This window comes from Vanessa cardui, chromosome Z, assembly GCF_905220365.1.
Source record: "Vanessa cardui chromosome Z, ilVanCard2.1, whole genome shotgun sequence".
Lineage (NCBI taxonomy): Eukaryota > Metazoa > Arthropoda > Insecta > Lepidoptera > Nymphalidae > Vanessa > Vanessa cardui.
Genome location: NC_061154.1, coordinates 11,130,546 through 11,143,991, shown reverse-complemented (window position 1 = coordinate 11,143,991; position 13,446 = coordinate 11,130,546). Strand labels below are relative to the sequence as shown.

The following is a 13,446-nucleotide window of genomic DNA, read 5'->3' as shown; positions in this document are numbered from 1 at the left end:
AATGAAATCCCACAAAGTATTTGGTACTAAATTAAAACATACGTTCGTCGTTCCAACGCTTACCGACAAAAATATTTCCTTGTGAGACATAATAGTCTTAGTATTCAGTACAACATACATAGCAAAAGTTGGATACTATTGTTGATATAAAGTCGTCCGCGATAAGTAGTATAATTGAAGTATTTATTCAAAACAGAATAAGAACTGAAATACGAGGTGGTGCGTGGTGCCCCAATGGCCTGATATCGACTCGCAGTCGTCAGTTTCTGGAATTAGACCTCCGTGCTGAATACATGATCACGGCCACCGAGTCTCAAGGTAGATTCGCCAACTCTATAGGAGTGGAGTTTGTGGAGAGTTACGCCGTGGAGTACTGGCGGGACGCCCTGAAGCGCTGGGTGAAATATAAGGATTTCAACGGCAACCGAGTAAGTTTTTCTTTCTCCTTGCTCTATTTTTCTTTGATATTACTTTACTTTTATTAAAATGAAACTTTTGATGAAAGTGAATATTTAAATATTCATATGAAGGTATCGTTTGTTTAAAAATTAAATCAAAGTTTATCATTTCGTTAAAATTCTTGTTACGTTCGAGATTGTCGGTATATAGATATAAATAAATGTTACGTGTATATACTTTAACATAGAAGTTAAAGCATTCTGCAATCTGTTAGTCGGATCTGTGTGAACGGGAAGTACGAACTTGTCCGACTTAAGGATCAAGGAAACAAACTTTTGTTAAGTTATGCCAAAAGATGCTATATTGCTAAACAATGAGGTGCTTTAAAGTTTGTTAATTTAAGGAGAAATATACAATTTGATAACTCAAATTAGAAGATTGCTTTTCGTAAATGTTTTTTATTGAATTAATTGTTATTGCATTAATGATGTTTACATTTTATTATATATATTTACAGTCTCCGCGCGGTTTTACTCTTGTTAAATTGAGTTGTAGCAATATGTTGTGTACTCTGTTACTTATGTCAATAAATTATAGGTTATGTAAAATAAGAATTATAGTATGATTATTTATTGAATTGTAGGTATAAATTTATAAAAACATCATTGTTCCAATTCCACTAATACTGGACGCGTTCAAATAAAAATTTTAAAACTTTATATTCATCACAAGTTAAAATATATTCAACTAACTGTTCTTTTCACAGCAAATACCTGGAAATGTCAATACGTACACGCCACGGAAAACCTCTTTAGAAGCTCCGTTCGTTGCATCCAAAGTTCGATTTTACCCATACGCCTCACACCCTAGAACTGCCTGCATGAGAGTTGAGATTTACGGCTGCCGCTGGAAACGTAGGTACAACAAGCGTAAGATTTAAATTGCTGGCGATGTCCTGGGACCTGATGCACTGCGACTTGCGCTTTGCGACAGATATCTTTAAACTGCTATGCTATGAATTAAATGTCGTTAATTAGGTAAGAGCATAGCGATCGATTCCGCCTTCTGGCGGCTTATTCATTGAAATGTTATTTCTACAGAGGCTCTTATTGCGTACTCCGCACCGAAAGGTGGAGATATGCAATCGATGACAGGCGGTGCGCGTTTTGAAGATCTCTCTTATGACGGCGTTATACGTAATGGCCGAATGATAGACGGGCTAGGCCAATTGACCGACTCATTTAGCGGACCCAACGATTTCGAATTACCCGACCCTTTGGATACACAAGGTACTCAAATATACATTACTATGTCTGTAAATGAAATGCAATAATCGATTAACAAATAATATATTCTCAGGCACTCGATGGGTTGGTTGGAATAAAACTATGATGGTGGATGACGAAGTCAAAATAACATTTAACTTCAGCGATACTAGATTATTTCATTATGTGGACATTCATACAAATAACATGTTTACGAAAGACGTACAGGTACAAAACTATTATAATTATGCATATTTAAAGATATTCATTGTGTTAGACGTAATTTCGATGATATTTCTTTGTTAACAGCTGTTCAAAGAAGCCGAAGTATATTTCTCCCTCGAAGGAGAACGTTGGCAGGAGGACTACATTTCAAATGAGCCGAAGCAAGATAGAGTCTCAGAACACGCCCGGATAATTCACATTGACCTAGAGAACCGTACAGCAAAACACATTATGTTCAAGCTGAAGTTTCAACACGAATGGATACTGCTCAGTGAGGTTACTTTCACTTCAGGTGAGTTTCTTATTTTAATTTATATTTATTTAAAAACGTTATATTATCGACTATACGATATATATGACTACCTAGTATAAAACAAAGTCGCTTACCGCTGTCTGTCCCTATGTATGCTTAGATCTTTCGAATTTAGATCGTGTTGCGATTTTTTAATAGATAGTGATTCGAGAGGAAGGTTTTTGATATAATAGGTACATGGACAGGAAAGAAAAAAGAAAAAATCTGTAGTATATTTTGTATCAGCATTGCACCCGTGTGTAGCCAGGGCGGGTCGCTAGTTAATAATCACATTAAGTGATTATTAATGATGCTCGACGTCAATATCCTAAATTTTAATAATGATGAAATTACGACGCCCTACTTCTCATACAATAATTTATTGTAATAAATTAACTCCGAAACGCCTTTCATTTTCTATTTCAAGTTTTATTTACATATACTCATTGATTATTATAGATTTCAATAAATTAAATAATCTTAATAAGCAGCGATTATAATAAAGAAATAAAAATGTATATTTAAAATCAAAGCTAAATATGTTTAATTCACTTCTGTATGTATAAATACTTAACTCAGTCTCTTCATAACATTTAAAATTCATAAAAAGAAAATAGTTAATTTAACGTAATTTTGTCCCTTTTATACAAATCTGCCCGAGTCATAAGCGCTTGAGTTTATAATCTGATTTCAGCTGCGAGTTCCAATGAAAGTAAACATTTACTTGCAATTACTTTTATTTATAAAACTAGATTTACAAAATTGTATTATCTATTCTACGAGTACAAAATACATCGTATTTCATTCTGTAATTCTTATCTGGTCCAAGTGCTATCAAGTAAATCACAAATTATTATCTTGCTCTAATTAATCTGCAGCTCCGTTCAGGAAATCGCCATTTAAGTGATAAATCTCACCACTTAATAAGAAAATTGTAATTAAGTGATATCTTCGGTCCGCCTAGCTGCGTCTTCTATGTTTTATTTTTCTTACGTTCGCCAATGTCTACTTATTGCTGCCATCATTCCAGGTAAGATCGGAAACAAATTTTATATCAGATCAATACATTACTGTCGGCTGTAGTTTATAAAACGTTGATCAAATTTAGATTAGTTACGACTGAGGCAAATTTGTGTAAAGGGAATAAATTATTTTCGAGTCATGAATTCTAAATATTATGAATAGACTGAGTTAAGTATTTATTAAGTCACGCAGAAATTAAATGATCGTTTTGAATTTAGTCTCATTACAAAAATATGTATTTAATACATAATTCAAATTCCATGGCAATTATTTACATCTAATACTAATATAGTAGACGTAAACTGTTAGTTTAACTTTATTATCTCACAATATTTAGCACTAACCTGTTTCCGAAATTCTGGTTACAGATATAATATATTTTACTAGGAAATAATAAAAGCTTTTACTCTATTTTTATCAGCCCATCAGCATCCCAATGCTGGGCAAAAACTCTTCACCTCTTCAAACAATCTTTGTATATTAATCAATGATGATGCTCTAAATCTATGCAAGGTATTGCTTGAAAATATGTTTTTTTTTTTATGTCGTTCACGCAAAACGACTTCGAAAAATGTTTCATTGTTTCCATGCGATGCCTGAAAAATTTTAGGTATTTTTTATTAAATGTTCGCATCGAGGTCGGCTTGTCCGTAATTGATTTTGAATTGCAAAAGTTCAATTTCGAATCAGAGCGATTCACATCACTTCCATGTTCATCACTTTTAATGAATCCAGAGATAAATACACCCAAACAAGATTTTATTTCTGTTTTAAACTACCGATCACGGATTTACGACGTTAAATCGAAAACTATTAAGGGCAAATGAGTATGAAAGAAATGCATTTATTTTTACTTCGCAACAAAAATATCAGCAATAAAAATCTACTTTAAGAAACCAGGAATATCGAGAAATAAATAATTATAATAGTTTACAATATTTACCGGTTTTTGCTACAGTAATCAATTATCTTGTTTTCAACCAATATTAACAATTCGTGTTTGTATTAATCGATAAAAGACTTCAAACAAAAAGTATCTATTACATTAATATAATTGAATATAACTCATTAGCTAGAAGCTATACAACCTTTCACGATTGTTAATATATATATATTAATTAAAGCAATTTATAGGCTTAAACTATTGTGAATTTTAACATTTTTATGTTAGCGACATTTTAAGCAACTATTTTACTCATTCTTTAAATGTTCAATATTATTAAATAATTAATGAATGTTAAAATACGATGTGTATCTGAATTTACTTTTTGAATAAAGTAAACGAAATAGATTAACAAAATTCAGGGGACTACACAGGTCTTAAATATTTGTAATGTATTTAAAGAGTGCCTTTATTATTAAAACTCGAGTTAACAGCCTAAAATTGCTAGTGTAGTTTAACCTTCGACCCGACTCGGAATCCCAGTAATCTTCACTAATTTAGAGTCACAATGGCTTTAATTACGGACAGCTAAATATAGTATGTGATTTACTTTCACAAGAATCTTTTATATTTCGGAATTTTCTAGTATACTGAAGACTATATATTTTTGTCTCCAACTTTTCTTTCGATATGTTTAAAAAAATAGTTCTACAGGCACACAAACCTCATTCATTTTTTGTTAATTTAATTACAGCTATAATATCAACTTTGCATAAATAAATATAGGACTACATTAAATTATTACGTTATATTGGAAATTATAAAAAGAGTTCTGCGGTCAGCCACGATGACGGTACGTTAGTGTTGTGGTTAATATATAAATTTTTGGCTTTCCATCGATCGCTCCGGAAATAATATGGCGTTCTGGTAATTAATTGTTACAATGAATTTATATAATTTAGCACCGAGTGGATAATTTACATGGACCTTAGTTAAACACTGAGTATTACGCGTAGTAGTCGTTTTTATGTAAATATTAGTTTTTAAAATGGAGTTATCGAGTAACTGACTATTACTTACACTATATACACTGACCTACTGACATACGGAGTCTGTGTACAATTAGAAATTAGAAGAGTATCAAGTGACTCTTGGCATCCAGTCAGAACAAAACTGGCACTCCGCCATACCCCGCACCTCTCTTTAGGCTTAGCCCTAGTTATATTAGTTTGACACACTAACTAGCGAGCTTGCCTTACTTCCTCCACCACGTTTGAGCTGTTAGCAAATTTATATCAATTAGTATGCTCGTGTATGTTCTTACGATACAATACAGAAACAGATTTATAAATTGGTACTAATGAAGTAGTTATAATTGCTACAATAAATTGAAATGGTAATAACCTCGGACTGACAAAAGTAAATCTATATCAAATTATCGTATCAAAAAGATAATTAGTATTCCATCAATACAAGTATTGCTGATAAAGTTATTAAATAAAAATGGCGCGTCGTAACTTTGAAATGATTGCGAATTCCATGGAATCGTGAACTACATAATTCACATAATCAGACGTCGTCCCGGCGACTGGCTGAGCACAAAATCTTACCGCACCCAACTTAGCTCCTACTCCTTTGTGAAACAACAATTAGCTCTGCGCTCGACACCTATTCATTTCCCGGCTTTGTCTTAGCCTAAGGCAGGATTGTTTGCCTACATTCAATAGGCTGAGTTATAAGTCTTTTGCCGGTAATCTTAAAACATCTATTTAAGCTACCTTTGATCCTTTACTTAAAGACTGAAAATGAATTAATTTCTTGAGTTATTTCAAAGATCACGACGTCTCACATTCAATGAATATTTTAATTGTATAGTAAGCTCGTTATCTATTGTTTCGTTGCATTATTTATTCGTCATGATTACAGCCCAATTTATATTGCCTAGCTTATACGATGCGGGCAAGTTATCTATTTCAATACAACTTCAACTATTTATGTCGTATAATGATTTGCGACTAATGAAGATATCCGAATCTAGAACTAATTTTTTAAATGTAGGACGAGAGGCAAATGAATTACTTGATGGTAATTATTCACCACCGTTCATATCCAATGGCGCTGTATAAAATATCACTTCTAACTCCTTACATCGCCAATGTGCCACTAACCTATGACGCCCCTTGCGCCTGTTATACTACCTCACTCATCCGACAAACCGGTATACAATAACACTGTAGTACCAACTGTTTTGCTGTTTGGCGGTAGAATATCCGATGAGTTGGTGATACCTACCCAGAAGAGCTTGCATAAAGTAAATAAATATTACTTAATACCTTCATCGCCAGTGTGCCATCAACCTTAGGTGTTGAAATGTTATATCCCTTGTTCCTGTAATTACAGTACACCCAAATCGGAACACAACACGACATTACAAAGAATTTATGTAATATTATAAAACTTTGTATTAGTATAAGAAATACAAGGTTTTCGTTGAATAATAACGTTTCGTTTTTCAGTACCGACGGTTGTCAATTCGTCTGCTGAATTTCTCGAGGAGTACTACCGTTCTGACAATTCACCTTCATCACGGAAGAAGAGAAATTCGTCGTTTACAATATCTGTAGGCTGGACGTGCGGTGCCGTGGTCGGCGGGGGCTTGCTGATAGCGATTATAGCTGTTCTACTAACGAAGAGAACCAGGAGGATGCTAGTTAATGTCTTGAAGAAACCTTTCTGTCCGACAATAAGAAACTCTAATGCAAGGAACAACCGAAGGGCACCGAGGCTCGCTTTAGCCCTCGCTAACTGTCCGCCCATACATATGCTACGGTACATACATTTTTCTACTTGTATTTATATTTATGTCACACAACTTCACTACTACATAGTCTTATACAAATAAAATATTTTTAGTGCTAATTGTCTTCCAAATATTATATAGAACACAAATACGTTTTGAGATTTAAGCGAGTGGTTTACATATAACATACTGACACAGATTGCTTGACGGATAAACGCCATATGTATTTAAATGTGAATGTGCGAAATATTTATTCACGTAACCGTTCCCAGTTAATTAAATACGATATACCTCTACAGTCCGGCGGTCGTCGACGAAGATTACAGGGAGCCCTACAACATATGGAGAGAGACTCTGGGTCGCCGTGAGAAACTCAACATGCACGACCAAAACGAGTACAATGGTAAGTTAAACTTTTATAAGAGCATTATCTTCACACGTCTAGTACTTGTAATGCTTTGTCATTACATTCTTATGAACTTAAATGCAAGGAATGGCAATACAAATTTAAAAAAGAAACTTATTGTATAATTTTTAATTCTATTAAAATATTTAAAAAATATATCTCACCTGAGCTGATATGTATACATAAATAAACCGACACTACATATATATGAGGTATTTGGTAGTTAATAAATTAATTATTCGCATTAAAAAGAAGATTAGAGATGTTGTTGTGTTTAGTAGGAAAATACATGCATTAAGACATAAATTTCGTATTTACTTGCTAGTAATTAATTATCAATATGCAGACGACGCCCCAGCTGAAACTAGATAACTCACAAAATGTTATAGTCACTATTTAAATATGAGCACAAACCCCAAGCAAGATAGATACATAAAAACGATCACGATCGCATTACGCATTTCAACCGTTTTCTAGTAATCCAATCTAAAAACCCATCAACGTCAGTTTAAACATCTCAGAGACGTATTTTTATTCTGTTAAATCGACATTTAAAATATAAATCCAATTAATATATTTAAACCAAATTTGATCTATTTCCAATATTAGTTCGGAGCAAACAAATAACAGTGTTTGTATTCGAGATTAAAAAAGGTGATCAGGGGTTACCAAATAAAAATATTACGGCTTTACTTTTTTAAGGTGTAGGTTGACGGATGGTCCAATGAAATGGGCCACCTGATGATAAGTGATCATCACCCATGGACAATGATGCCTTAAGTAATGCAAACTATTTGTAACTATTTAAAGCGACTACTAATTATAATCACTCACCCTTTAAGCCTAAACACAACAATAATAATATGTACTGTAGTACATACAGTACTAACTACTATTTGGCACAAGAATATAAGGTTATATCCAATCGGACTTGCACAAAGCCCTGCCACCAAGTATGTATTCATATAATAATTAATTAATACGTTTAACAACAGTCAAATATATTTAATTATAATATAAAAATACATATTTCAAACACAAAGAAAAACAATAATTGATTTTAATATTTTACTAAACTTTGTTTTTATTCGCTATCCCATCTTGAGCTCTTTTTCTACGAGGTTTTTATCTGTGAAATGTATGTTTGACATTTTTATAAAATACAAATGAAATTTATACAGAAATATATACGTATTCATTTATTTTTATGTCTAGGTATCAAAATTTGTAATTAGGATTTTGTATTTTTTTTATCGTACATGCTGGCTACGTCAGAATGACGTAGAACACAGGACAGCCGAAAACTCATATTTCAGAGAATATCGAAAGGAGAGATATTACGAACGTGAACAAATAGACTTATATTTCGAATATTATCGTGTCTGGTAACGATTTTATGTCTCCCTACATTATATAAATACTTAGATTTTATTAAAGAAAACAGAAATGTTTGAATCAACACAAGCCTTAGAAAGTTGAAACAAAAAATACAACAATTTACAATATTAACATAAACCTATATTACGCATACCAATGAGTATTAATAGCAGCCTATTAATTTCCCAGTGCTGAGCTAAGGCTAGCTGAGGTTACTACGCTGAAATAATCCGTGTTGTCAAACATAGATGTGGCATATTATCGTCCGATGCACGTATGTAAACAACATCACGAGGAAGATTTGAGTCAATCAACTAAAAAAATTGTTAGATTAATATATTGAATTAGAAAAACCGTGTACCTAGAAGCTTGGGTGCATAAATAAAGTTCCTTAAAAATGTTTCACAAAACCACATTTCTACCTACTTACTATCCTATCATTATTAAAACAGAGTATACATTAAAAAAAAAACATAACAATTATTTTCAAAAATATGTGAAAATAATATCATTGTAAATTCTATTTTTTTTATAGGTACTATGAAAATATTTGGCAATTAATCTTATACCCGGGTTTTATTTCAAAACAAACACAGTTCACGGGGATCTGTTCATAATATGGATTTTTTCTCTTTATTACGAAGGGTAGCGTCCCCTTTGATGTCCGGTGCAGAAAGTTTGAAACCAGACATTACATACAGGTTAATTTACATGCTAGGCTAACTTTTTAATATTAAACTTATAATATATACATGTATGAAAATCTATAACATATATAACGACAATTCACTTATACAAAATAAAAACAATTGAAGTAGCCCAACAGACGCTCCATATATCTGCTTACAATTTATTAAAAAACAAATCAAATGTTACTACTACTAGTCTGAATGACTGTATTGTTGTTTATTACGAAACATTTATTTATAAAATATTTGAATAGTTAGATTATCAAAATAAAATACCTTATCTATCAAATAGGTTTAAATCCGTTTAGAAGACTTAGTTATCGTCTTAGTTTCCAAGGTTGGTAGCATTGGCAATTGCCGCTATGTTGAACACATAAGTAGCTAATTATTGTCAATGAGTATAATATACAGGCTTTACGAAATCAATGCGGGATTGTATAAAAATGCGATACAGGAAGCAATGTTGATGTCACAACATTTTAATGTTTTATTATTACATACATTTATAAATCAAATGCAGGTAAAACCGCATGACATAGCTAGGGTTTAATGTATTGACTCTCTTGATGTCAGATGCCGTCCCATCGGTCTGCGAAATTTAGGAACAAGAGTTTACCTATCCCTTACACATAATCGTACATGTAAAATAACACCCTTTAAATTCCCCACAGATTTTATCCTACAGTATGTTGTTAAGATTAATGTGTTCCAACAACTTTGACATTTCGACCAATATTGAAATAATTAAATTGCATACTTCGTATGAAAATCTACCGCACACGTATGTACTCAAACTAATCGGAACTAGAGCAGCGTGGGGAAATAAACTCCAAGCCGTATAAGGGCATGTTCTACAAGGGCCTTTTTTATTTTAATTTTTTTGATCTCGCTGGAGAAACGCTTTACGCGTTTCCCCCACGTGGATGGAAGTGTATTTATGGTATATTTGGGACTTACCGGTGCCCTGGACGCCAAGTGCGCCCCGATACATCCAAATACCTACCGGCGGCGGTACCCTTTCCGTCTTTTCTGTGGGCGGCACAGGATCGCTTTCGCATGCCACCGTGACGCCTTGACGGTCGGCCCGCCTATGCGGGCCTCCAACACCAAGGTGGATTCCCTGGGTACGTTCTACAAGGAACTAGCCCAACTTTGAGTAATCACAGGTTGCCTTATTAATTCATTCATAAATATGGTTGCCACTACGTCAAACTTTATTACATTTGAATCAGTTTCATGAGACAAAGAGAAAGGCGAAAGTACTTTTATATTTATAATAATACTTTGACTAATTTTTGATTACATTGAAAAAACTGCTCAAAAATATGGATAAAAGGCAACCGACATATAGGTTCGAAATAATTGTTCCAGCGAATGATTTAGTATATTTTTCAATTAACATAATTTTATTTTTTTTTATCTAGGTATTGTCTTCGTCCTAAGTATTCCCCCGGCTCTAGTTAGCTCACCCACAACACTCCATTCGACTCTCCACTGCACTCGTTACCATTTCAAAAGCCCTTGACACTGGTTTGTTTCATTTTCTACTTGCAACTTGTACTTAAATTCCATGAATCGTATAATTTTCTCTTCCTAATTTATACGGAATTATTACTTTGAGATTTTTTGATAACTCTGACGAACCTAAAAGTCCCATTTAATTGGGTATTTGCTAAAATATGGAAAATACTTCGGAGTACGACATTTGACAATGTGATATGTTTTCTTTTCAAATATTTCTTTTATATAATATCAAATACAAATTTTATTAAATAATGATGTATTATTATTATATTAAATAAATACAAGCTATTGTAAATTTATCAGTATTTATAGCTATTGTATTTTTTTTTGGTTTTAAAACGAAACTTAGTATTCAAAATTAAATTTATATAAGGTATTTACAGACTCAACGCTTTAACTTAATATTTAGCAATTCTTGAAAGTTAATTATATACGAAATTAAATTTATTCTAAGAAATATATTTGCATAGTTGAATCGTAGGATTATACTGCCAATAAAAAAAATTAACGACACCTCGTTTGCACGCTTGCATCAATTCGTTACATTTTAAATCATCCTCCCATACACAGTCGGATCACATAACAATCAATAAAATCTGATAATTTCACACTCATAATAAGCAATATTGTAAAGCAGAAGGTACAAAGGGCTTTTTGTTGTGCCTTTTCATATCATAACGAAAGGATGAGCTGCCTCCCCTTTTCACCAGAAATGCAACATAATCCCACTTATATTAGACACAAAGATATTTCAGGTTGCGCTCGTTACAGCGTCCGGACATCCGCTCTGAAAGACAGATATTGTTCAGACGCCGTATTGAAAAGATGATGCGCCTTTAGTAAACGATAATAGGGTACGGCCTCAGTATCATGCCTGAACACCATTAAAACAAATTGCAACATTATTTACATTTAATTTATAACACAACTCATACTATTCTTGTATTATTGACGCGTTGAACAACTTTGAACTTTAATTAATAAAAAAAATATCTACAATAAATGGCAATAAGTGGCATCGTTCTAGTATATTTATTTATTTAAATAATACATAAACCAATCAAGTTTCCACTGATATCTAATACAAATTAAACGCAGGAAGTAATAAGGACTAGAAAAGTTATTTGAAGAATTAAAAAAAATAACATAACCAAAAATTAATTAATATTAGTAATTAAAAATTTAAAACATAAAAAAATAAACCTTAAAAATGAATAACATAACACAAAATTAACATTCATTGATTTAGCAATTCATTGATGTTCTTTTTAAAACTTAAAAGGGAATATGAAAATATATCTGTTGTACTATTTATTTTCATAATATGGCACGGCAGATATACCAGTCGTGTTCGTTAAATAAGTAGACGTATTCTAGAAATTGACAAAATTTTCCATTATATTGTCCTTAGCCATTAATAATGAGAGCTAAAAATTATTACTTTGTAACTAAACTGGTTGGCTCGCCTTTAACAAGCGTATAGCAATACAAAGTTGTTGTTTTGTTAAGTTCTCCACCGGATAATTTATAATTATAGTATACAATTATATCTTCAGATAGAACATGTGTCGGACTTCTACTACTCACTAACTAACAACAAACTGTTTTATTATCAAACAATGTTGTAACATAACACTGTATTGAACGTTTTCATTGTTCAACAGAGATTTGCGAAGACCCGGAATTCCCGCGGCCTTACATGATGAAACGACCGGACCCTCACGAAAGCTTCTACGCGGCTACGGATATAATCCATCATGTAAGTACTGTTTATATTTAAATTCTCAATTTACTTGTTTCGTAAAATTATTCGATGATAAAATTAAAAGATAAAGTTTGGCAACTCTTTTCTTTGTCGCACCGCCAAAAAATGGAACTCTTTACCAGCACACGTGTTCCCCTCATCTTATAACCTGGGTGCCTTCAAACGAGCCTTGAGGAAGCATCTTGCGAGCATAGCGACGATGACTAGTGCAGCTCATTCTTGTGCGTACTAGTCTTCTTCGCGTTTGGATTCCATTTCCACTTACCATCAGGTGGAGTGAAGTCATATGCCGAATATTATAAAAAAAAAAGATTGATACAATAAAAATGAACACGTTTCGTAAAAAAATTAATTACACTTTACTTCAAGACTTCAGAAATTATAACTTATATAATTTAATTTCGATGTTACTGTATATTTGTACATTTTTATTAATTCGCTTCGTACACGCGGGTATTATACATTCTTTTTAAATATAACCGTCCAATCGATCCTTTTCTAATTATAATAATAAGTCATCGCCTGATTGGTGTTGAAGGATAATATCGTGAGAATGCTATCATATTGTATCGATTAAGTAATAATAAATGTGTAAAACTGTTAATGCATATTAGAACACCTTTATGGAGTCATATTACATCCCCAACCTTCTCAAACAGTAAGTTAATAGTAAGTAATTACAGACTTTGATTTTGAAGATCGAAATGATCTTAAATATAACAACAATAAAAAATATCAACAGAACTTATTACTATTTTTATTTCATAAGAGACGCCATGCACTACAATGCCTGTTAAA

The 13,446-nt window shown here is 32.5% G+C and overlaps 1 protein-coding gene across 1 annotated transcript in view; it reads left to right on the top strand.

Moving 5' to 3' along the window:
* LOC124543442 (discoidin domain-containing receptor 2-like) overlaps nucleotides 1-13,446 on the top strand; it is a 68,142-nt gene that overhangs the window by 17,848 nt on the left and 36,848 nt on the right. Inside the window, exons 3-10 of the mRNA XM_047121673.1 lie at nucleotides 197-428; nucleotides 1,166-1,313; nucleotides 1,500-1,688; nucleotides 1,759-1,892; nucleotides 1,974-2,181; nucleotides 6,604-6,916; nucleotides 7,187-7,290; nucleotides 12,548-12,642. Coding sequence (XP_046977629.1) covers nucleotides 197-428; nucleotides 1,166-1,313; nucleotides 1,500-1,688; nucleotides 1,759-1,892; nucleotides 1,974-2,181; nucleotides 6,604-6,916; nucleotides 7,187-7,290; nucleotides 12,548-12,642 — 1,423 coding nt within the window. The remainder of the gene's footprint in view (nucleotides 1-196; nucleotides 429-1,165; nucleotides 1,314-1,499; nucleotides 1,689-1,758; nucleotides 1,893-1,973; nucleotides 2,182-6,603; nucleotides 6,917-7,186; nucleotides 7,291-12,547; nucleotides 12,643-13,446) is intronic.